The sequence below is a fragment of the Castor canadensis genome, chromosome 10 (genome assembly GCF_047511655.1).
Source record: "Castor canadensis chromosome 10, mCasCan1.hap1v2, whole genome shotgun sequence".
In the NCBI taxonomy this organism is placed as follows: Eukaryota; Metazoa; Chordata; class Mammalia; order Rodentia; family Castoridae; genus Castor; species Castor canadensis.
Genome location: NC_133395.1, coordinates 61,588,246 through 61,613,849, shown reverse-complemented (window position 1 = coordinate 61,613,849; position 25,604 = coordinate 61,588,246). Strand labels below are relative to the sequence as shown.

The 25,604-nt window shown below is 39.5% G+C and overlaps 1 protein-coding gene across 5 annotated transcripts in view; it reads left to right on the top strand.

The window, feature by feature from the left end:
- Rcbtb2 (RCC1 and BTB domain containing protein 2) overlaps nt 1-25,112 on the top strand; it is a 42,816-nt gene extending 17,704 nt beyond the window's left edge. For 4 of the 5 annotated variants that reach the window (XM_020170855.2, XM_074043391.1, XM_020170857.2 and 1 more), the window contains 11 exons: nt 3,742-3,897; nt 4,128-4,278; nt 6,931-7,097; nt 7,645-7,803; nt 7,941-8,048; nt 9,841-9,983; nt 15,782-15,972; nt 16,492-16,618; nt 18,697-18,836; nt 19,484-19,614; nt 24,191-25,112. In XM_020170855.2, the coding sequence (XP_020026444.1) occupies nt 3,742-3,897; nt 4,128-4,278; nt 6,931-7,097; nt 7,645-7,803; nt 7,941-8,048; nt 9,841-9,983; nt 15,782-15,972; nt 16,492-16,618; nt 18,697-18,836; nt 19,484-19,614; nt 24,191-24,331 (1,614 nt within the window). In that variant the 3' untranslated portion in view covers nt 24,332-25,112. Of the gene's footprint in view, nt 1-3,741; nt 3,898-4,127; nt 4,279-6,930; nt 7,098-7,644; nt 7,804-7,940; nt 8,049-9,840; nt 9,984-15,781; nt 15,973-16,491; nt 16,619-18,696; nt 18,837-19,483; nt 19,615-24,190 lie in introns of those variants that run through there. The other variant, XM_074043393.1, reaches the window with a different exon arrangement.
- Nucleotides 25,113-25,604: the final 492 nt, after the last annotated feature.

The following is a 25,604-nucleotide window of genomic DNA, read 5'->3' as shown; positions in this document are numbered from 1 at the left end:
CAAAATGTCTCTCAGAGGAGAAAAAAATTCTTTTTTTTTTCTTTTAAATATTGTACTAGGGATACATTGTGACATTTACAAAAGTTCTTCAAATATATCATAGTTGAATTCACCCAAGAATTCTTTTTTTAATAAAAAAACTCTTGAAAAATTAAAAAATTAAAAAAATAAAATAAAATAAAAAAACTCTTGGATTCCTATGTCATTACATAGTCTTTGTGTTCCTAAAATATACATATAATAAAAACAGGGATCTGTCATATAATTGTTGCTTCCTATATACATGAGACATAAGAAAAAATTCCAAATTTCAAATTAAGGTTGTTTTGCAGAGAATATCCAGTCATACTGTTTTGTAAAAGGCTCTCATGATTAAAGTAATTGTGGAACAGTAACTGCTGCTTCAGAACTGAGCAGGAGAACCAGCTGTTGCTGCTGCTGAAAAGAAATAATCGAAAGCATCGTTCCTGGCCCAGGGCCTTCTGATTCCCTTGGCGTGCCGGGGGAACATGGCATCGGGATCCGCTCTGCCTAACTCGTGGGGTGATGCTGTTGGTTACGAGCTGCTCAGCCTCTGTGTTAATTTCTAGGGCTGCTGTAACAAATTAACAAAAATCAGGTAGCTTAAAACAACAGAAGTTTATTCTCTCACAGTCTGGAGACTAGAAGTCTGCAATCAAGACCTCATCAGGGATGTGCTCCCTCTGAAGAGGAAAGAATCTCCTAGCTGCTGCCATCAGTCTTTGTTGACTTACAGATGCATCACTCCAGTCTGTGACTCCGTGGTCACTTGGTCTTCCCTGTGTGTCTCTGTGTGCCCTCTTCTCTCCTCATAAGGACATTAGTCATTGGATTTAGGGCCTACCCTAATCCAGTATGACTTCACCTTAACTCCTCACATCTGCAAAGACCTGATTTCCAGATAAGGACCCCCCCTGAGGTTTCAGAAGTTTTGGATTTTGGGGGAGTACCATTCAGCCAACTACAGCCTCACTCTGGCCCTTCTTCAGGTTTCTCAGCTATAAAATGATCTTTAGATCTCTTTAGCCATGCCATTTGGTAGTTCCATGAACATTGCTCAGAAAAGATGGGAGGCTTTACAAAGCTATTTAGTTGGTCCTCTATCTACCGGTGTCTACCAGTTCCACATGCATAGATTCAACCAACTGCAGATTGAAAGTCTTTGAGTGAGGGGAGGAAAGTCCAGAAAGTTTCCAAAAGCAAGGCTTGAATTTGTTGTATGCCACTGAATCCATTTGAATAAAGTGATATGTGGGTACACCCCATTGCAGCTTCCTGCCACTTCACAGATTCAGTCTCTCCAGCACTCATTGTTTGAGCTTGTTTGCCTCAAGTCTCATTTGTGTTTTGTATAGTTAGGCCTGTGATACTTGTGCTTTTACTATCATTATTCCCTAATAATGCATTATATTAACTGTTTGCATAGCATTTACATTGTCTTTGAGATTATAAGTAATCTAGATAAGATTGAAAGTATGTGGGAAGATGTATGTAGGTTATATGCAAACAGAATGCGATTTTGCATAAGGGACTTGAGCATCTTTGGATTTTTTGAACCCGAGAGTATATTGGAATCAGTCTTTAGGGGATACCAAGGGACCACTATAACTTCAAGAAAATGATGGTGGCTCTGCTTGTCTTCTGTTGCAAGGTCAGTGGTCTTTGGGACCACTATGATGCTTTGTAGCCTCACTGTAGAACTTACTTTGGATTCATGTTTAGTATTGTTGGCTGTGGTCAGAATGAACTTCAAAATTTGAGATCTTGATAATAGAGTAGTGTTTGGTAAGATGACTTAGGTGAAATAGAAATGGGGACAATTGAAGCAGAGAATACCTGCTTCAATCCCTGGAGGGACCAGGTGTTGGAGTTACAGAAGGTGGGATTGGAGGGCAGGTTCTGAATCTGAAAGTGGAGCCATCCATTCAAACATTTATTTGTTTGTTTAACCAATATTTTTTGTGTACTTAACCCTATTCAAGGAACCAATGCATGGTGGTGAAAGAGAATGACTCTCTGTCCTTGTGAACTGTACTTGAGCAGTCTGTGAAGGTGGGCCTGGGTAACTCATGGTAATGAGGATGGGGCCATTGGTGTGGACTTTGGAAAAGCAGCCTTGCTGATTGTGCTCTCAGACATTCTCAACTGACTCCCGAGGTGGATAGAACAAATATTCTCTCAGATCTGTAGAAAATAAGTGGCTGACCCACTTACACCTGTATCAGAATTCATTCCTATAAGGTGAATTTAATAGCTGATGAGAAAGGCCAGAAAATTCTGCTCCATTAAGTCAAGTGATGGACACACATGCTATTTTGTGGCATATTTGTTGTTTATGCATTTTATTGTAATATTCAAAATTTTTAGAAGCTGAAAAGTATGTAAGTAAAAATGTTTCCAGTGTGCCAAATAAGTAAAAACTCTCTTTTAAGACAACTTTATAATGTGCGCATTTAATGCTCTTTGGGAAATACAGATATTCATGATCTTAATTATATGCTGTTATGAGCTTATTGTGGCCTTCCAAAATTTATATGTTGAAGTTCTCTAATACTCAGTACCTCAGAATACAACTTATTAGGCACTATTGAGAATTGAACTCAGGGCCTTGCGCTTGCTAGCATGTACTCTATCACTAGAGCCCCAACCCCAACCCTGAATGCAACTTGTTTGGAAATGGAGTAATTCTAGATATAATTAAAATGAGGTCATTAGGGAGGGTGCTAATGCAGTCTGACTGGTGTCCTTATAAGAAGGAGAAATTTGGACACAGAGATACACATACAGGTCAACAATGTGAACAGAGAAGTCAGCTATCTACCAGCCAAGAAGTGAAGCCTGGAGTGGATCTTTCCCCACAACCCTTAGAAGGAGCCAAACTTGCTGATACCTTGATCTTGAATTTTTAGTCTCCAAAACTGTTAGACAATAAGTTTCTGTTATAAGCCATCTAGTTATTAGTTGTTACAGCTGCCCTAGCAAATTAATATCTGTGCTTTCTGGGTGTTTCTTCTGAACAATCCGAAACCTGAGTGGTGTGTGTTTGTGTGTGTGTGTGTGTGTGTGTGTGTGTGCGCTTTCTGGGTGTTTCTTCTGAACAATCCGAAACCTGAGTGGTGTGTGTGTGTGTGTGTGTGTGTGTGTGTAAACCTAGCAATACCTTAAACTGAAGGTCAGGAGAAGCTTGCCCAGGAGCTGAAACATTTCACTGGTGTCACCTTCAGCATTGTTCTTTTCCAAGAACTCATTTTGTTAGGACTAAGACAGCAGATAAAGTGGTTGTCCTCCCTCCAATCTCTCTCCGTCAGTCTTTTCTTGCTTTTAGAACCAGCCTGTTTTCTGCAGCTATGTTTAAGACATAGCCAATATTTAAGGTACTTGCTAAACATTTGGCTCCCCAAGATTTAATCTTGGATGACTCCTGTGTCCTAGAGGAAAATTAGGAGGTGAGATCTGATTCCATCCTGGCCTCTGGCGCCTGGTTGGTGTGAGAGCTGTATTGAGGCAGCTGGGCTTGGGGGTGATTCTGCAGCTGTGAGAGGTTCTCAGAAATACATACAAATACATATGGCTTATTCCTTTTTAACTTGGTTTTAATCCTCCTCTGCAGAAGTAAAGGGGGCAAAGAAAATTGAGTTGTGTGTGTGTGTGTGTGTGTGTATATATATATATATGTATGTATATATATATATATATACTTTTTTTTTTTTTCCTTTTCAGCCAGTGCAGGCTACTTTGTCATCACTGAAGATGCTAGATGTGGGAAAGTGGCCAATCTTTTCCCTTTGTTCTGAGGAAGAATTGCAGTTAATTCGTCAGGCTTGTGTCTTTGGCAGTGCTGGCAATGAAGCTTTATATACTACAGTAAATGATGAGGTAATTTTGAAGAAAAACATCCAGCCATCCCCATTTTTAGTAATGGATTTATTAAAATGAAGACCTTGGGGAATTAAGGAGTCAAGGTTTAAAAAACAGTATGGAAAGTTTCTTTGTATTCTATGATGAAGTGGTTTGATGATGGTGGTTTGCTGTGTGTATTTGAGGTAATTGAATTTATAGGCTTGTCAGAAATGAACCTACTTGAACTGACAGTGGTTTTCCAACAGATCTTTGTGCTGGGCACAAACTGCAGTGGCTGTCTGGGGCTAGGTGATGTCCAGAGCACTATTGAGCCTCGGAGACTGGATTCCTTAAGTGGCAAAAAGATAGCCTGCCTCAGCTATGGGAGTGGGCCACACGTCGTCCTTGCCACAACAGGTAATGGGAATTCAGTGGAGTGTTAGCTACTGCTTTAGTTGCTGAGAAACACGACGAGGGCCTCCCTGAAACTTAGAGCATACTTTCTGATGGGAGGAGAGTTGCTGGCTGTGTCCTGAGGCTGTGCGTTGGAAAACGTTGTGAAATATGGATGTATCTGTGTGTCAGAGCAAGGCAATATAGCAGGTGGAATCTAGCAGTGCGGGCATTTTAGATGCCCAGTAACCCCTTCTGTTTGTAAGTGTAATTGTTATGAGGGTGCTGTACCATGGAAGTCTGTGTTTTGAACTTTAGATTCCTGATTTATGAATTGAGACTAAATATTGATTCCAGCAACCCCTCTAGCACTTAACATTTGGTGATTCTTAAATAATGATTGGTAGGTGAAGTTGGCATTAGAAATCCAGGGAATTAAATACTCTCATGACAATTTCATGAATTCAGTGCAGTAATATATTTGGATTACATTTTAGAGTTAGAAAGTCCATGGATTTGGGGTTTCTAATATTAGAAGAGATTATTCAGACCACCTCTTCACTGAAAACAATTAAATTTCTAGATTTAAAAAAAATTTCATAAAGTACTGAGAAGATAGAAAAGAACGATTAGACCTAATTTAAGAGAAAGTGTCAGGTAAGTGTTTAGAGGAGAACTTGAGGCCACTTTGCTTTCAACGGGCTTGCCTGCCCATGGCAGCAGACTTGTACTTTCTTTGATGAAGTCAACAAGTCAACAAGAAGTGTAATAGGCGATCTCATAAGTAGGCCTGGACCACAAAGGCTGCACTCTCTGGAAAGGATTAGCCACTTCCTAAGTTCTCAGCATAAGTTCTTGCTCTGAGCAAAGCAGGGAAGAACAAAAAAGGGAAGTGAAGTAAACCCTCTCAGCTGGGCATGGTGGCACACGGCTGTAATACCAGCACTTGGGAGGATGAGGAAGGAAGATCACTGTTTTGAGGCTAGGCTGGGTTATATAGCAAGACTCTGTCTCAAAAAACACCAAAATATTTAAAAAAAAGAAAAGAAAAAACAGAAACCCCTCTCCCTGAGTGTTTGGAACCATGGGTTTGTAGTTTAATTCACATTAGACTTGATGGTCCAAGAAATCTCAAGTTTTGAATTTATTTGAGGTACTGAGCCAGAAGTGCCTTAAAGGCATGATGGAAATGAATGCATTTGCCTGGGGAAGTCACCACAAATAACTTTCACAGTCCAAGATAACCAGGCACCATGGATATGTCAAAAGACAGAATTACAGATTTATCTCCAAGATTTTAATTGGCATTTCTTTGTTGATTCTACGATCACACAGTACTTCACTCCATAAAATAGAATGACTGTTACATGAGCTGAGCAGAGGAAGTTGTTTATGGACAGAAAGAGTGAAGAAAGCAGAAACAAAGAAAAATGAGCAGACTGAACTTTTCAAAGTTACTGCCTTACAAGGATTAAAGCAGAGGGAACTCTATTATCTGCTGGCTGAAACTGACCTGTTTGTGAATTTGGCTGTTATTTCTCGCTCTCAATTTCTGAAAAGGTCAGATAAATAACTTAGTTTCTGCTTTGTAATGTGGAAATGTAGCATGAGTGACTCCATTTTGGTTTGTTCTTTTGAGCCTAGTCCAAATCAGTGGCCTCCTTTAGATTCTGTTTAAACAAATGATAATCAATAGAAGCAAAGGCTAGGAAGGACTGACTGTTAAACATCAGATATTAGAATTATCAGACAAGGGGACAGCTCTATTTATTGTTTGAAAAAATTAAAATGTAGGATCTACAGGGATCATAGAAATTTGAAGAAAACCCAAACAAGTAATATAATGATGACAAAAATTCAGTGGACAAGTTCCGTAGCAGTTTGGATATCACAAAAGAGAAGATCAATAAACTGGAGTGTAGAGCAGAAAAAATTATTAACAATGTAGCACAAAGAGGCAAATGTAAGATACAAGTATGGGGGGCTTTTGGCGGGGGAATTATAAATTATGTATTTTTTTTTGAGTGAATGTGTGCTTTATAATTTATAAAACAATGATTTAGGAATTTTTCTGTTATACAATAAGTTAAATAATAAAAATATTTAAAAAATTAATTTGGCTATCATTTTATAGATAAGGAAAACTAAGATCCAGAAGAGTTAAGTTTACCCTTTTGACTTTCAGTGTAATATTTTCTCTATCACTTTTATCAGTTTTTTCTCTACTATTTATTAAAAACCCATCTCCCAGTTATTATGACTGCATGCATTTAAATTTCATACTGTTTTTATGAGGTAGAAAGCAGTTTTTTTCTTTTTTTGGTAGTACTGGGGGTTTGTTAGGAAGGCACTCTACCACTTGAGCCACTGCACTGGCCCCTTTTTGCATTTGGTATTTGGAGATAGGGTCTCGCTTTTTTTTGCCTGGGCTGACCTTGAATGGAGATCCTCCTGACCCCTGTGTGTGGATTACAGGTGTGAGCCACCAGCATCCAGCTAGAAGACAGTTTTGCTTTCCAAATAGATTCTCTCATAGAGTAAATTTGGTGGAATAGAGAAGTTGATTAGGTCTTTGGAGCTGAATTTTAAGTTATAATTTGTGGAAGTCATGAATACATATTTTCATATAGTGAAGTAGATGTTTTGAAAGCTGGCTGTCTTTCTTTTTACTTTCAGATGGAGAAGTCTTTACCTGGGGTCATAATGCATATAGCCAACTGGGCAATGGGACAACAAATCATGGTTTAGTGCCCTGTCACATCTCTACTAATTTGTCCAACAAGCAAGTTATCGAAGTTGCCTGTGGGTCTTACCATTCTTTGGTCCTAACATCTGACGGTGAGGTGAGAATAGTCAGCATAAAGCTCATTGTTTTGTTTTGTTTTTTTTTGTCAGTAACATTATAAAGATTCCTTTGTAGTCCTGGAAATAGGAACATTTGATTAAAGTAACCCTTCCCTCAACTTTAGTTGTAGAGTAGCCATGATGGTGTTTATATTATAAAGTTTACCTATTTGTAGTAAGGACTTCTATTATCATAAGATTTAAAAGGATGTGTCATTCCCTCTATAGTGCTATACCAAAGAGATTATTTACAAAAAGAAAAATCCGAAAATGTTGAAAAAGGTGGCTCAGGCTAAGTAGATATTTTTGTGTTACATGATATTTGATAGTAATTATTACTTTTGTATAGATAATACCAATACTTTAATATTAAAAAGCAATGCCTTGTGGAAGAATGACTTTCATAGAAACTTCCCTGCCTATATTGTGAGGATTGTGGTGCTGAAGCCCTTTGAGAGGAAGGACGAGGTGCTGTAATTCGTCAGTGTCCAGTGAGACACTTTGGAAATGGATGTGTTTCATTTATCACACTTTTCTTTCAAATAGGTATTTGCCTGGGGTTATAATAACTCTGGGCAAGTAGGATCTGGATCCACAGCTAATCAGCCCATTCCTCGAAGAGTCACTGGCTGCTTACAGAATAAAATGGTTGTGAACATAGCTTGTGGGCAGATGTGCTCTATGGCAGTCGTGGACACTGGGGAGGTAGGAAGGCTGTTTCATAGTTTATTTATTTATTTTTTTTCTGCACATCACTGTCATATGAGCATGGCATATTTCTCATAACAGAACTGAATTGCTGGCTGTCTTTCCTGAGCACTGAGTTTTTCATCTCCTCCTAGGTCTATGTATGGGGTTACAGTGGGAACGGACAGCTGGGCCTGGGCAGCAGTGGCAACCAGCCAACCCCCTGTAGAGTGGCAGCTCTGCAAGGCATTCGTGTCCAGCGGGTACGTCCAGTGTTGGTGTGTGTGTGTTTTAAAGTCTTCAGTAGCAAAGACATCAGTGTACTAAAAATTCAGTTTTGCCCCACTACTAACAAATGGATCAAGAAAATGTGGTATCTATACACAATGGAATTTTATGCAGCCATGAAGAAGAACGAAATGTTATCATTCGCTGGTAAATGGATGGAATTGGAGAACATCATTCTGAGTGAGGTTAGCCTGGCCCAAAAGACCAAAAATCGTATGTTCTCCCTCATATGTGGACATTAGATCAAGGGCAAACACAACAATGGGATTGGACTTTGAGCACATGATAAAAGCGAGAGCACACAAGGGAGAGGTGAGGATAGGTAAAACACCTAAAAAATTAGCTAGCATTTGTTGCCCTCAACTCAGAGAAACTAAAGCAGATACCTTAAAAGCAACTGAGGCCAATAGGAGAAGGGGAGCAGGAACTAGAGAAAAGGTTAGATCAAAAAGAATTAACCTAGAAGGTAACACACATGCACAGGAAATTAATGTGAGTCAACTCCCTGTATAGCTATCCTTATCTCAACTAGCAAAAACCCTTGTTCCTTCCTATTATTGCTTATACTCTCTCTTCAACAAAATTAGAGATAAGGGCAAAATAGTTTCTGCCGGGTATCGAGGGGGTTGGGGGGAGAGGGAGGGGTCGGAGTGGGTGGTAAGGGAGGGGTTTGGGGGAGGGGGGAGAAATGACCCAAGCTTTGTATGCACACATGAATAATAAAACAATTAAAAAAAAAAAAGAAAACTCAGTTTTTGAGGCCAATAAGAGAAGGGGACCAGGAACTAGAGAAACATTAAAAATAAATAAATAAATAAAATAATGTCAAGAGAAAAAAAAATAAAAACTCAGTTTTCTTAGCAAGTTGAGTTTAGCTGCTCTTTCCCTGAATGAAGGTGTAGCTGTTCAGAGAGTTTCTGTAAGGTTCCTAAAGAATCTTTGACAGTGCATTCTAGAAGCCTCAAAAATCTTCACACCTATAATTCTAGTCTTAGGAAATTGTCCTGAGGTACTGAAGAGAAAATCAATAGAATTAGTTAAGAAGTCACAGTGAAATCCATTAATATGTGCAATTAATATGCATTAATAATTATAATTTTAAAAATCTTAGGAAAAAATAAACACTCAAGAAAGAATTAGTTAAGGAGTGATAGCAAAAATAGAGATACCTTTAATAAAAATGATAGGTATAGCATAATTTACTAATGAAACAATAAGTTAATCATTAGATAAGTTATGCTAAGTGATATGGCAGAATGTTGTTTACAAAGTTTTTTATGACAGAGGAAAGTGCTATCTGTAATGTTAAATAAAAAACAAAACAAAACCAAGGTACAGAACTGTGTATATATCATTAAAAATTATAGGTGCATATCTCTGTCTATACATAAATAGAAAAAGAAAAAACCAAACCCCCGATCTTGTGAGTACTTTCACATTTATACTTTTCTCCGTTTTCCACACGGAGCATGTTTAATAATCAGAAGAAAAAAATGTCTACTTCTTGCACTCAGCTCACAACCTGGGTTTCTGTGAGCGTGAAGAATGCCACAGGGATGTGGAATGGCAGCTGAGCAGGCTGCAGGACTCTGGTCACTTGCAGGGCCTATGCCAGCACAGCTGGGCACTGCTTAACTTAATGTTTGCCTTTATGGACAGTCTGCCTCCTCCTCCTTTTCATTTTTGATTCTTAACCTACTTTGTGAAAGTAGTGAAACATTTCCTTCTATTTGCAGGCCTGAGAGGATTTGTTTTTTGTCCTTCCAGGTTGCCTGTGGCTATGCACACACATTAGTATTAACAGAAGAAGGTCAAGTGTATGCTTGGGGAGCAAATTCTTATGGCCAGTTGGGCACTGGTAATAAAAGCAACCAGTCCTATCCTACTCCTGTCACTGTGGAAAAGGACAGGTAACGTGTGCATTTTCAAAACAATCCCTGTGGTCTTGAGTGATTAAAGAGGACTTAGAATTCATGATATAAAAGTATGGAGACTTTACTGCTGTTTTTTAAAAGTTGGCTTGTGAGTTGTTGGGGAAGTGGGCTGTATGTTAAATATCTTTTCATCTACTCCTCCAGTAGCTACTGTGTATGAACTACAGGGACTAAACTTGTAACAGTTATCCTGAATTCTTTTTCTTTCTCACAAGTTACCTTTTTCCCTCTCTTTGTTTTTTGTTTTTCATAATAAAAGGGAAATTGACAACAGTTGGTCTGTCTTCTGTGGGAAAATGGTAGTACCTTGAATGGGGTATATAGCCAAAACCTCAGCTACTTACAAAATTTGCCAGTTGAAGTCTAGGATTGTTTTATTACTTTAACCCCCAACCTAAAGAGTGAAATAATTAGAAAATTAGGGTTTAGTTTTGTGCTTGTTTACAAGGTTGTGGTAAATGACACATCTGGAAGTAGTTTCCAAATTATCCTAGTATTTTTGAAAGAGAACTGGATTTCTCAGATGTGACCTTATTACTGTCTTTTCATTTATCATTTTTGTTTGTTTATTTCTTTTGGTTATTTTTTGTGGTCCTGGGGATTGATTCTAGGGTCCCGAGCATGCTCCACCACTTGGGCTATGTCCCTAGCCCTTCACTTATCGTTTCTTGACACAGTAGTATGGAGCAAAAACATTTTCCTTTAAACTAGGCTTGTAGCCATTATAGAGATTAGTATTGCTGTTCTTATTTGTATTTCTCATACTCATTTTTTTATTATACTTGATTGAAAAATAAATATATGGGTAAATAGATTAGCTGGCACGTAGATGCAATTCTTTTGTATTTTTCTGTTGGAATATGTAACAATAAAAGTGAAGAACCAAATTGTCATTTGCCACCTAATTTTAATTTGCACATCGTGAACTTGTGTTAAATAGGTCTAAAAACTGTTTCTCTTTTTTCTACCAAAAGTCGTAGAATAAGACCCTTGATCCCTTAAGAACTGGAAAGCAGGGGAGGTAGTGGAAGGAAGAGCTGGTGCAAGTAGATGCCTGTGGCCCTGTCATTTGCTTAACTGGAACAGATATTCAGAGCTACTCAGGAAGAAGGGGAAGGGACAGTCTTGAGGATTTGTATAACCACAAATTCCTCAGGACCACCATGCCAGTGGGTGGGGACACACAGTATTTACCAGAACAACAGTGTTAAAGTGTCAAATGAAGGTAGCAGCATGGACAGTAAAACAATGATTTATGTGTCACTGTGTCACCTATCATGGTGCATTTGCACTTACCTACTGAAGCTCACCTGTGTGGCTCATAGAGTCTGCTGTCCTTGCCCACTGGTGACTTGCTCACATTGTCCCTTTAGTCCTGGTCCAGAATGAAAGTCCAGGTCTTCTCACTGGTTCATGCTGGGACAGATTGTGAAGGAAAGAACAGCAAGCAGAGAAGCAAGGAATGAAAGTGACTGAGAGTTATCTGTTGCCTTTCTGTCTTTTTAAACTGCAGTTGTTTTTGAACTCTAAGTGTGAAAAAGAGAGACCTAGTTATATGTATTGGTACACTTGCCGTTGTCCACATAAACATTGTGAATACGGATGCATCACGGATGTTGTTTCGAACAACATCCTTGTAAACAAGCAAAAACTAAACCCTAAATTTCTAACCATTTCATTTTTTCTCATAGCAACAGGTTTGGGGTTAAAGTAGTAAAATAATCCTATGTTTCTCAGTTTTCCAAGCTTGGTAATTTCTGCACTTGTACAGTGGCAGTTGGGTCTTGGTCACAGGCAGGTGGCAAGGAAGGAATTTGTGGTCTGTGCTAGGACTTGTTCTGCACCTCCCTGCCCTTTCCTGTGACTCGCACACGGGTCATGACTTCTCTCCCAGGAGCCTTCCTTCTGACTCTCCTGGGGGCCATGAAGGGGGAAGCCTAACTAATTAGGAATACGATTGAATTTGGGGCGGGCTGGAGAGAGTCTTCAGTTCTTAGGTGCCAGCTCACCAAAGTGAAAAGGAAAAATCTGTTTACATTGGATTCTTTGTTCAAACAACCAAAGGAAAACTTTTAAATCTTTCCCAGACAGGAAATATATTTATAAAAATTTACTCGAATTTGACATAAAAGCAATTTCAGTAATTTAAATGATTGTTTTCTAACCTAATTAGTCATTCCCAATCTATCCAAAGTTTCAATACCTTGGCATTTGATTGGCCGGCATTTGTATCTTTGTTCTTGAAGATTCATTAAAGAATATTTTAATTAAATTAATATAAAACTAGTCTTGCCTTGAATATTTGAGAACTCTATGACTTCTCAAGGTAATCGGAAATACTCTAGGCTATTACAAAGCCAGGATTAGGCATCATCATAGTAGGTCTTTTGATTATTGCTGTTTCTTCTCCATTATTCCTCTTTACAAATTGCCTTCTGCCCTGCTCCCTTTTTCCTGTGTCTACTTTTATTCTTACTGTCTGCTTTGTCCTTTCTAGTACTTCACAGCCATATAGTTACATGGTTGTTAATGGATCATTCTATTGTAGATCCTCCTGATCTCTGCCTTCTGAGTAGCTAGGATTACTGTTGTGAGCCACCAGCCACCAGCGCCCAGCTTGAAATCAGTTTTAAAAACCATGACCCAATGTACAGGCACAGTTCTGTGTCAGTGGCTTGGGTCCCAAGCTGCTAGGTACCTCATTCATTTTCTCCACACCACAAGGCTCTGAGATGATGGCGACCTGTACTTTGCCTTCTCCCACCTTTTTCTTTCTTTAAAAAAGATGATAAAACTTAAAATATGGGAGAGATATAAAAAAAATGATAAAACTGATCATAAGACTATAAGTCACTTGCCTTCTACAAACTGCTGCGGCCTCAGGCCTCCCCAGAGGACTATGCTACTGCTCTCACGGTTGCTGTGATGTAGAAGGCTTGTCAGTGAAGTAGAACAGGAGCACTTGACGTTCTTTCCTTTGAATAGATGAATTTCTTCTACTTCCTTCTCCTTATTTTTTGAAGAGTGTGCATATTGGGAAGCTAAATAGTTTGGACCATTTTCCCACTGGGCAAGTCTCCTTCACAGAGCACTAGAATAGAGTTTGGAGTCAGTTGACTGCCCAGCCATGGAAATATCAGAAAAGGACTCATGTAGGGAAGAATACTAATTTTAATTGCTCATTTGAAATACATAATCTCTACTTAAGAGAGGCGTTTGTCACTTAAAATGCTGAGTAGTGATAGTGTTAAGTAACAACTACAGAAGGTCATTGTGTTTTGGACTAAGCTTTTACACTGGGACCCAGCAGACCAGACTAAAAATCAAAATGGTGTCACCCATGCTAAATTTTCTTTCAGTAAGCTGAAGTTAAGCTGTTTATCAAACCTTCTGAGAAATCTGGATTAGAGAGATAATAGTCAAATTCCTCAAACTGGCCCATTCAATTGACATAATGGTGATGTTCCTCTTAATACAGAAAAGATAACCTGAAGTACCCTGATGTCAACCAACCAGTTATTTTCTCATTGTTTTGTTTCCTGGTTCTCCTTTTTATAAAGTAACTGAAGTGACCAATCCCCTTTTTGCCTTTTTTTTTCTTTCTGCCTTCTTTAGCCCTTCTGTGTCTATGAGCCCAACATCCTTTATAAGTCCATACTTACTCTAGAATTGAAAATAAAGCCAATTAAGATCATTTAACAAAATTATTGAAATTTTGTCCTTTGACACTATTAAGAAAACTTTTATTATGCTCCTATTTGTATAGCAGATTGTGTGCTTGGCACTTGATATTTTATCATTTAATTCTCATGCCAGCCCTGCTGTGTGATGAACTGAGATCTCCAGAGGCTAAGTGATATTCCCAATGCCCTTCAGCCTATGGTGGGGTTGGGAATCAAACCTAGTTTTGAGTGACAGCCCAGTTAGTCCTTCATGGCCTCTTCTCCTCCATTACTTGGTTTTCAAGAGCTGAGAGCTGTCCTCCAAGAAATCAGTGAAATTGCTTGGGTGGCCAGAAACAATGTGCCAGCTTTGTGAGGTGACCCAGCATGACACTCCAGATTGTGTGATGAGCAATCTCCCTCTAATTGGGAAGCCTCTGATCAAGGAGGCAGGGAAGGATGTCCGTTCCTTCCACTGCTAGCCCTTGGTCACTGGGTGTTGCCCAACCCACTGAGTTGCTGAGTTGCTCTGGGTTGCTGAGTATTACTAAGACATTTAGAAAGACATTGTGTTGTGTGCTTAGAGAGAGAAAACAAGCCAGTGATCCAGCCTGGCAGGAGCTTGTAATCTAACCAAACAGGTGAACTTTATATACCTGAAAAGAAATCAAGGCCAGGTTGGAATGGTGTGGAAAGAAGGTGCTACAAGAGCTCAGGTGAACTTGAGCAGAGTTTGTAGAGGAAACCGGGAACATTCCTGAACAAACACTGTAACCATGAATGAAGACATTGAAGAGCAGTGAGTGAGTATATCTGCTTGTCAGAACACATGGTGTGAGGACCAAAGTGACTTGAGGGAAGGCAGCACCGAGGTGGAAACCAAGTCCAGGACACCTTAACACCCCATGTCTTGATTTTATCCAATGGGAAGCCACAGCAGGTCTCAAAGTCCTGGTGAGAGTGGTATCTAAGGATTGTTAACCTACCAGCTTGGTGCCATTTGGCTTGAGGGAAGAGAAAGTCTGAGGCCAGGAGACCAGGAAGGCTGTTGTTGTCCAGTTAGGGGCATTGTAAAGAAAGAGTCATGTTGCTTGGGAACTAGCTGTTCTGAAGAAAGTAGCAAGTGAGAAGGGAGATGTCAAAAGCTATTCTCAAAACTGAGATGGGGACCTCACTTAAAGTTAAAGGAAGAATTTACTATCTTTGAGTCTGAATGGTGGTTTATTCTTACAGAAAAGTAACTGTGTCCGTATCAACAGAACAGTGTTTTCCATTAGGAAGTGTTCTCAGAGCTACATCCCTGTCAATCATGAACTTACACACTCATGCTGGCACTGAGTGAGCCCAGGAAACTGCTATCTGGCTCCAGCTGGTGCAGTCCAGTGAAGAGAACTATTGGGCTGGGGGTGTAGTAGTAGGTTATTATACTGAGGTATTGCCCTCAGTAGTAGGGTATTTGCTTAGCATGCACAAGGCCCTGGGTTTCATCCTGAGCATTGCAAAACAAAAACAGAAGCAAAAAGAAAACAAAACAGAAAAACCTACTGAATTTATGGTGTGCAGTAGGAGTTGGAATGACTTTTAGCACATTCTCTTTAACCTTAAAATAGGTGAAGTTTATTTATTTATTTATTGGTGCCAAGGCCTGAACCTAAAGCCATATACATGCTAGGCATGAGCTCTACTACTGAGATACACCCTGAGCTCAAATTGGCAAAGTTTTGATTAAAGTATTTATTGATCCTGATTTAAGATAGTCTGTCTTCATTACCTACTTCAATTAGTAATGTTTTAAGAACAAAAATTAAATCATCTTTTTCCTTTGGATGTCTACTTGACTTGGGTGGTACTTGATTTTCAAAATGGGATGGTGCGTATTTTTATAGGCCTGCTGGTAACAAATAGATCTTCATGAATTATAAGTGCCATTGAAGTGTGGCTCCAGTGTTTGATGGCTGGAAATTTAGAAGATGAGGTTTCTCTCCTCAGGCCTGTCTCCTTCTGTCAGTTAAGTTTATGATGCCCTCAAATCAGTTACACCTAGGGGAAGGAGAGACCAATTCATTTTTTTCTTGCTTATTGTGTTTCCTTGGTATTTGCTGGTGAACTTAGGATCATAGAGATTGCAGCCTGTCACTCTGCCCACACGTCTGCTGCTAAGACGCAGGGCGGGCACGTGTACATGTGGGGCCAGTGCCGGAGCCAGTCGGTGATCCTCCCTCACCTCACCCACTTCTCCTGCACCGATGATGTGTTTGCGTGCTTTGCCACCCCTGCTGTCACCTGGCGTCTTCTCTCCGTGGGTGAGTGGTCCCTGTCCATTTGGGGCATGGTCTGAAAAGTAGGAAGAGAATTAGGTGCTTTTATTTTCATATCAGGACTCATTGGGTGAAGGATCCAAATTCATTTTCCTTCTTGGGCTCCTGTGAAAGGGAACTAAGTTGATAAATTTTCTTAAAACTATCAGGAATCAATGCCAATACCAGATTAAAAGTAATTTTATTTGACTGTGTTTTATTTTTATTAGGAAGCTATCTTTTCTTTTTTAACTAGAACATTTACTTGAACATTCTAAAATTTCATTCAGAATTAGTGAGGCAGTTTGAGACTTTGTTTGGCTCGATACATAAGCAGCTGTGTGAGATGTTTTTGTCTTTATGGATGGCAGCTCTGAATCCATATTTGGGGGAAAAATGATTGCTTGGTTGGTCAGTTATCTTGGGGAATCAGTATTTCATGAGTGTCCAGGAGCAAGGCCGCCTCCTGGCCTGTATTTCATGTATCTGTGGCTGAGCCTAGAAGCATTTGTGTTGCTCTCTTAGAACCTGATGATCATCTCACTGTGGCTGAGTCACTGAAGAGGGAATTTGACAACCCGGACACTGCAGACCTCAAGTTTCTGGTTGATGGAAAATATATTTATGCACACAAAGTCCTTCTCAAAATTAGGTAAGGGGTCGCTTATTTTGAGAATTCAGATCAACCCATTCATTCAACAGTTTAATTCCTGTGTCCAAGGGACTTGGCTGGGCACTTCAGTATTTATGAAAAAGTGTGGCAAGCCTCTTTTTGTGCTTGTGAGCCCACAGTACAGTCAGGGGAAACGTGATAAGGGAAGCAAGAAATAATGCAGGATTGGAGGTGTGGCTTGAGTGATAGAGCTCCTGCTGTGCAAGCACAAAGCCCTAAGTTCAAACGTCAGTCCCACCAAAAAAAAAAAACAAAGAAGAAGAAGTATTGCAGGTTGGTGAGAGACAAGTGCTGAGTATGTGGTGGGGGAGCAGACCTTGTGGACATTCCTTAGAGGGTTTGGAAAATGCCCTGTCCCCCTTGGCATTAGAGAGCAGCCACCTGCCACTTGGTGAATGAGTTCTGTGCTTTGAAAACTTTGTCCAGGACTTTGATATTAATTATCTTCCCTGCCTGGAGACTGAGCTCAGCCCAAGGTAGTCACTTTCCTCAGTCAGCTGTGAGATCCTTAATTTTCAGATGCTTTAGAAAAGAGAAGGCCAGACTTTTCCAGACCAAAAAAGACTGGATGATGCTAACATAAAAGTTTTTAAAATCACATTTGTTGTTTAATTTGTGAGCAGTGAGTGGCATCTATTTCAAGTGTGCTGTTGGATGAGTTTTGACACTTGTACACATCCATGAAACCACTGCCCCACATCCAGGCACAGTGTAGTTCTCTCACCCCAACCTGGGCAGCCAGTGATCTTTCTGTTACCATAGATTACTTAGCATTTTCTAGAAGTTTATATAAATGAAAGGATGCAGTATGCATTCTTTTGTGTCTGGCTCTTTCCTCTTAACGGATGATTTTGAAATTCACTATGTTGTTGTGTAATACATATTTAAATCCTCTTTCAGTGAATCACAAACCCAATATGGCATTTCAGCCTCAAGTTCCTCTTTCATAAGATCAAGCTGTGCACATTCATTCACTCTCACCATAAAGGAGGGGGTAGCTAGTTTGCTGTGACAAAGTTCTACACAGGGTGGCTTAAACAATAGAAAAATACTCTTTTACAGTTTAGGAGACTGGAAGTCTAAGTCAAGGTGTCACAAGTATGGTTTTCTTCTGAAGCTAGGAGGAAGGATTTGCCCTGGGCCTTGTCTAGCTTCTGATGGTTCGTGAGAGTCTCTGGCATTCCTAGGCATGTGGCAGCTTACCTCACATCATCATATGATATTCTGTCTGTCTGTGTCTGTGCCCAAATTTCCCGTTTTTTATAAGGACACCAGTAATACTGGATTAGGGCCCACTACAATGACTCATCTTAACTTTATTAACTCCGGGGGGTTAGGACTTGAATATTGGAACTTTTAGGGGACACAGTTCAATCCATAATGGAGTGAAGAATCAAAATTACTCAGATTTATACAAGTAAACCTTACTGATTGCTGTACCTGCTGATCAGTAGCTGTGTTGTGAGAAAGATGCCAGGGTCCTACACCAATGTGGCCTCAGTGGCAGCTGCCAGAACACCCACAGTACTAGCAGTTTGCATTTGCAGCCTTGTCAAATAAGGACTGAAAATTTCAGGCCAGCAGAGAAAATGAGGAGATGAGGCAAGGATGTTGTGTTAGTCAGCTCTCCGTCACTATAGCAAAATAATTGACAAACAAAAGGGCTATTTATTTAGTTGGTATTGGAGATTGCATTAAGGGCCTCACACATGTTAAGCATGTACTGTACCAGTGAGCTACACCCTCAGTCAAAAAGGTTTATTTTGGTTCACAGTTTTGGGGGTTCCAGTCCATACTTGATGGGCCGCATTGTTGTAAGGCGGCATATCATGGCAAGAGTGCCCAGTGAGGTAAAAGTGCTTTCTTCACAGGCCAGGGAGCAGTGCATGTACTTCCCAACTACCCTGCCTCTTAAAGGTTCCATCACATCATGGTGCTGCCACCCCAGGACCAAGCCTTTGGGGCCTTTGAGCATCCAAACTGTAGCAGAGGGGATGGTGTATGACTTCAAGAGATGGGTGTGCTCAGGATCAAACTTACTTTCTTTCTCCCTTCAGGTGTGAGCATTTTCGTTCTTCACTGGAAGACAACGAGGATGATATTGTAGAAATGAGTGAATTTTCATATCCTGTATATAGAGCTTTTCTGGAATACTTATACACAGACAACATCAGCCTTCCTCCAGAGGAGGCAGTAGGTAATGGCCAGCGTTTCATTGAGAAATTGGCAGAATGTTGAGTAACCACTGGCAGATGGTTTCTCTAGAGCCTAAAAGAAAATCACTCTGAGCGTATTCACATAAAAAGTTATTTTTTGTGTGTTAAACTCAAACATTTTTGTTTTGAGGGTGGGGAGAGTACAGGGGATGAAACCCAGGATATGATGGGCCTGACCTGGGAGAAGATAATTCACAGGGAGATGGGTTTGAACTCATGGCTCTGTGTTTGCAAAACAAGGCCTCTACCACTTAAGCCACAGTTCATTTTGCTTGTGATTATTTTGGAGATTGGGTCTCTCAAACTATTTGCCTGGGCTGGCCTTGAACTGTGATCCCCCTTATCTGAGCCTCCCAGGTAGCTAGGCATGAGCTACCAGCACCTGGCTTGTTCTTGTTTTTTAGCTAGGAAAAATTACTAAAGCCATTTTCCCTTTGCTCCTGTTTTTCAGCAGCTTGTGATCTGTGTATGTGTTTGCTGACTTTGCTACCATTTTAGGGAAAGCTGCACTCAAGTGTAAATCAGCTAAGTCTGTTTACACAGCACATCAGGGAGCATGATTGTTAGCATGAGTTTCATTCAGGATGCTTGAAATGTGCCCTCGCCCCTAAGCACTTCTTTCTACCAGGATTGCTGGATTTGGCTACATTTTATAGAGAAAATCGTTTGAAAAAACTCTGCCAACAAACTATCAAGCAAGGAATCTGTGAGGAGAATGCCATCGCTCTGCTCTCAGCTGCTGTGAAATACGACGCTCAGGTAAGAAGAAAGAAACCTTCCAAGAAGGGGACCTTCTACATGACTTAAGCTAAAACAGAATACCTCTAGGTAGATCAAAGATGTGATATCAAAAGAAACAAAAATACTAGAAAAAATTAAGTGACTATATGATGTCAGGGAGGACATCAAGGCAGAGATTATTAAGGATTGATAGACCTGATTTCAAAAGATTATGTCTATAAGATATAATGAAGCAAGTTTTCTACAATAACTGAAAAAGGAAAAGAAAATATGAGCAGTTTGACTACAACATAAATAAACCAAAGAATAAATGGGAAATAAATAAATGTGTAAATGAAAACAAGTGTAAGTTTTCCCCTGTCATGGTTATCCTTGTGACTATGGATGATTTTTATTTCCTTCTCTTTGCTTGTTTTTCTGAACTTTCTACAATAACCATATATTGTTATGATAATAAAGAAAACCTACTTTAGTGCTAAATCTTTAGGAAACAGGCTATAACTTCTTGTAGTCAATTTCCTTTTGGTATGAGGATATCCTCTTCTTTGGTCAAAAACCAGGGACATTTTAGTAGGAAAAGGTAATAACCTTTTTCTGCTTATGTGAACAATAATTTGCTTATTAAAGAAAATGGAGGAAATACAAAAAGTATGAGGAAGGAAATGACTCATCAACCTGAGAACATCACAACTTCCGTGCCGCAACTTCTGATTTTTTTTTCTAGTTCACATTATGTATATATTTTTGTATTTCTGAATACTTGAAGTTGACTCTTTTCATTCTACCTTAAAATAAAGAATCCCTTGCCCACCTTGAATCTCACTGGCAGGGGCTGGAGTTGTGAAGGGGGGAAGTCAGTGAGGGAAGCTGTGCGATCCAGCAGTGGCAAGGGTGAGTTGGTACAAGTAAGTCATCAGCGTGGGGGTGGTGAAAAGTGGTTGGATTGTGAATGTATTTTCAAGGCAGAGACAGTAAATTTGCTGATGGACTGGATATGGGGTAAGGAAGAAGAAAGAAAAAAAAAAAACTTAAGGATAATGTCAAGGTTTTGGCCTGAGTAACTGAAAGGATGAAATTATGTTGAAATAGGGAGCAGCATTTTGGGTAAAATGCTAGGAATTTGGTTTTGAACATGATAAATACGTGATGTCTGTTAAACATCCAGAACATGCCTAGTATGCAAGTTGCATAAACCAATTTGGAGTTGAGAGAAAATTGTAGGGAAAGCTGTGAGACTGGGTCATGAACAGACAGGTTTGAGGATCAACTCTGGGGCACTCAGTATTAGAGGTCAAGGTAAAACAGGATACCAGCAAAGGAGATTAAAAAGAACACATGGTAGGGCATGTGACAAACAAGGAGCCGCTGTCCTGGAAGCTAGGAAAGGATGAGTCCTCAGCCATATTGGATGCTGCTTCACGGGCCAAGGTGAGGACAGATAGCTGACTAGTGGAGATGGCAGTGAGAATGCCATAGGGGACCTTGGCAAGCAGTTTCAACAGCAATAGGATGAAGCTTGAATACTGGGATATCAGCATATTCAGTGAAGCACATTTTTATGTGTCCTAATATACAGAGACATCAGCGGGTTATGTGAATTTTCCGTTACCATTGATGGCTTCCCTGCCAATGTGACCTGAATAGCCTGCTGTCTGTGTTCAGGGATGAAATAGTTAAATTTTCCTTTAGTAGTTTGTTTCTTTTCTTATAGCCAAGGCAATACTCAGTCAAAAGAACAATGCAGGAGGTATCACAATACCTGACTTCAAACTATATTACAAAGCAATAATAATAAAAACATCATGGTACTGGCACAAAAACAGACATGAAGACCAGTGGAACAGAATAGAGGATCCAGATATGAAGCCACACAACTATAAGCAACTTATCTTTGACAAAGGAGCTAAAAATATACGATGGAGAAATAGCAGCCTCTTCAACAAAAACTGCTGGGAAAACTGGTTAGCAGTCTGCAAAAAACTGAAACTAGATCCATGTATATCACCCTATACCAAGATTAACTCAAAATGGATCAAGGATCTTAATATCAGACCCCAAACTCTTAAGTTGATACAAGAAAGAGTAGGAAATACTCTGGAGTTAGTAGGTATAGGTAAGAACTTTCTTAATGAAACCCCAGCAGCACAGCAACTAAGAGATAGCATAGATAAATGGGACCTCATAAAACTAAAAAGCTTCTGTTCATCAAAAGAAATGGTCTCTAAACTGAAGAGAACACCCACAGAGTGGGAGAAAATATTTGCCAACTATACATCAGACAAAGGACTGATAACCAGAATATACAGGGAACTTAAAAAACTAAATTCTCCCAAAACTAATGAACCAATAAAGAAATGGGCAGGTGAACTAAACAGAACTTTCTCAAAAGAAGAAATTCAAATGGCCAGAAAACACATGAAAAAATGCTCACCATCTCTAGCAATAAAGGAAATGCAAATTAAAACCACACTAAGATTCCACCTCACCCCTGTTAGAATAGCCATCATCAGCAACACCACCAACAACAGGTGTTGGCGAGGATGCGGGGAAAAAGGAACCCTCTTACACTGTTGGTGGGAATGTAGACTAGTACAACCACTCTGGAAAAAAATTTGGAGGCTACTTAAAAAGCTGGACATCGATCTACCATTTGATCCAGCAATACCACTCTTGGGGATATACCCAAAAGACTGTTACTCCAGAGGCACCTGCACATCCATGTTTATTGCGGCACTATTCACAATAGCCAAGTTATGGAAACAGCCAAGATGCCCCAGCACTGACGAATGGATTAAGAAAATGTGGTATCTATACACAATGGAATTTTATGCAGCCATGAAGAAGAACGAAATGTTATCATTCGCTGGTAAATGGATGGAATTGGAGAACATCATTCTGAGTGAGGTTAGCCTGGCTCAAAAGACCAAAAATCGTATGTTCTCCCTCATATGTGGACATTAGATCAAGGGCAAACACAACAAGGGGATTGGACTATGAGCACATGATAAAACGAGAGCACACAAGGGAGGGGTGAGGATAGGTAAGACACCTAAAAAACTAGCTAGCATTTGTTGCCCTTAATGCAGAGAAACTAAAGCAGATACCTTAAAGCAACTGAGGCCAATAGGAAAAGGAGACCAGGAACTAGAGAAAAGGTTAGATCAAAAAGAATTAACCTAGAAGGTAACACCCACGCACAGGAAATCAATGTGAGTCAATGCCCTGTATAGCTATCCTTATCTTAACCAGCAAAACCCCTTGTTCCTTCCTATTATTGCTTATACTCTCTCTACAACAAAATTAGAGATAAGGGCAAAATAGTTTCTGCTGGGTATTGAGGGGGGGAGCGGGAGGGGGTGGAGTGGGTGGTAAGGGAGGGGGTGGGGGCAGGGGGGAGAAATAAACCAAGCCTTGTATGCACATATGAATAATAAAAGAAAAATGAAAAAAAAAAAAAAAAAAGGGAATGTACTGCAGTTTGTGTGTACATTGTCATGCTATCAGCAATAACTTTTCTCTTTTCTATTTTATTGCTAATTTCAATCTAGTTTGCATCATCAGCATTTGCTATGGTTTATACATATCTAAAGAAAAGCCTAGTGTGTGATGTGTATATATAATTGCTTGGAAGTTATTTGAGGCTTTATTATTATTAATTTTTATATAAATTATCTTCAGCAACATAAAGAAGAAGCTTTAAAAATGGACCATGATAAGGAGCACCTTGTGTTGAGTCTGGTTCTGAGGCTTATCAGGGGTCTCAGCCAGCTGGCCTTACTTTTCCCCAGGGCAAAAACTGCATCTGGTGGGTTGGGAGTGTAGCAGGGGTAGAGCGCCTGCCTAGCATGCACAAGGCCTTAAGTCACTCCCTAGCACTGCAAAAATAAATGTTGCATACACACGTATATACATATACATACAAAGATATATATATATGTATGCATATACATACATTTTTATATATATACACATGTAATTTGGGTGCTGGGGATTGAACCCAGCACCTTCCACGTGCTAAACACACACTGTACTGCAGAGCTACTCCCCAGCTAAGATTATTGAAGGTATATGTAGTGGGATTCATTCATCCCATTCTTTATCTTCTTGCAAAGGAAAAACAGCAGTGGCCTGGTAATGATTTAAGGGAAGCAATTTCCCAGCATTACTATTTTTTATGGCTTATCCCTTTTCTTCTACAAACTCTTTTCAGGTGGAAAAATTTAGTGTCCCAGGGACCATAAAAGGGAATGTAGTGCTTTTTAACAAATAATGAATGTGGAATGAACAATACAAGTTCTGTCACTCAACTCAAAAAAGGTACTGCAGAATTCAAACACATGCCTCTTTCGGGGAAGAAAAAGCCAGACTCTTTGCACTGGTTGAAGGAACGTGAACATTTTACTTTGTTATTTGCATTTTTACAAGCATGAATTCATGTTAGTTATATAGTTTTTATAACTGTTCTTCAGACATTGCTGTGCTACCATTTCTTTTATCGGCTCTCAAATCCTTTTCCTTGTTTGAGGAATTCTCATGCCATGTTGCATTGTGTTGGGAGACTGAGTTTGTTAAACTGTTGTTATTGTTGTTCTAGGATTTAGAAGAATTCTGCTTCAGGTTTTGCATAAACCACCTGACTGTAGTGACACAAACTTCAGGCTTTGCAGAAATGGATCATGATCTCCTGAAGAACTTCATCAGCAAAGCCAGCAGAGTTGGAGCCTTTAAAAATTGATCCCCACCTGTGGGAAGGTTTTTTTTTTTTTTTCCTTTTTGGTGGGACAGGGTTTGAATTCAGGGCTTTGTGCTTACAAAGCAGGCTCTCTACCACTTGAGCCACACCTTCAGTCTGGGAAAGGAGTTCTTCAACCATGTATTTCCCCTGCAGTAAAGCTCCTCAATGAACAGCCTTTATGATAAGCTACATCTGGCTGACTTCTTGTGTTCTATCGAAAGGATGGTAGGTGGTCTTCTCCATCTGCCTAAATCTGAAGTTTACATAGAAAGCACTGAGAAGGAAAAAAATGAAAATGTCTTATTTTCAGCTGCCAGCACAGTGCCTTGGATATAGTAGGCACTCAATTAATTATACACCTTAAGGATGTCCTGAGAACAGCTTTATGGATGGAATACAAGATGAAGGAATAAGTTGTACAAAATAAATTATAACATCTGTAATTACTGGGGTTCATGTTCTTTTAGTACCATAATTCTGAGAAATAGTGACTAACTTAGAGCTTAATTAGAATTCACAAAAGGCCTTAGCAATTAAATTGTCAAAGGCCGAAGGGCTGATTTTAATTTTCTGTTTACTCTGAGTCATTCATTTCTCATATGGGATTATCAACTATGAAGTATTATCTTTGAATGAATGTTATTTTTGGGCTCATCTGCTTTACATAATTGCATAAAGTCTTTTGCTTTTGTGTTAACAGGGAATTTGCCTCTGTAAGTAAAAATAATTGTTTTTCTTATAGTTAATTTTTATGTCACAATAAAACAGGTCTCTTACCTTGGCACTAGTATAATTATACTAGATGAAAAGAATTAATGTATTTCACAATGAGAAAAACATTTTGGGATCAAAACAAGTTACCTGATTGCAAAAGAGAAACTGGAATGGGTTGTAGTGTCAGATTATTCTAGTTTATATCTCATAGTACGATGTTATATAAATAAAACCTTTTTAGAATTAGAAATCTTGTTCTGATGCCCAACTATTTGATAATAAAGTGCTTATTTGCAGATAAATGTTTTTTCTAATCACTAAGAAGCAGTCAAATTATAAAATATCAACCTGTCTCATATATATATTTATTGCTTTATTGGTGGTAGTGTGGTTGAACTCAGGGTCTTGTACTTGCGAGGCAGGCGCTCTACCGCTTGACCCGTGCACACCAGCTTTTTTTTGCTTTAGATATTGTTTGAATATGTTTATGCTCAGACTGGCTTCGACCTCAGTCCTCCTGTTTATGCTTGCCATATAGCTGGGATGACAGGCATGAGCC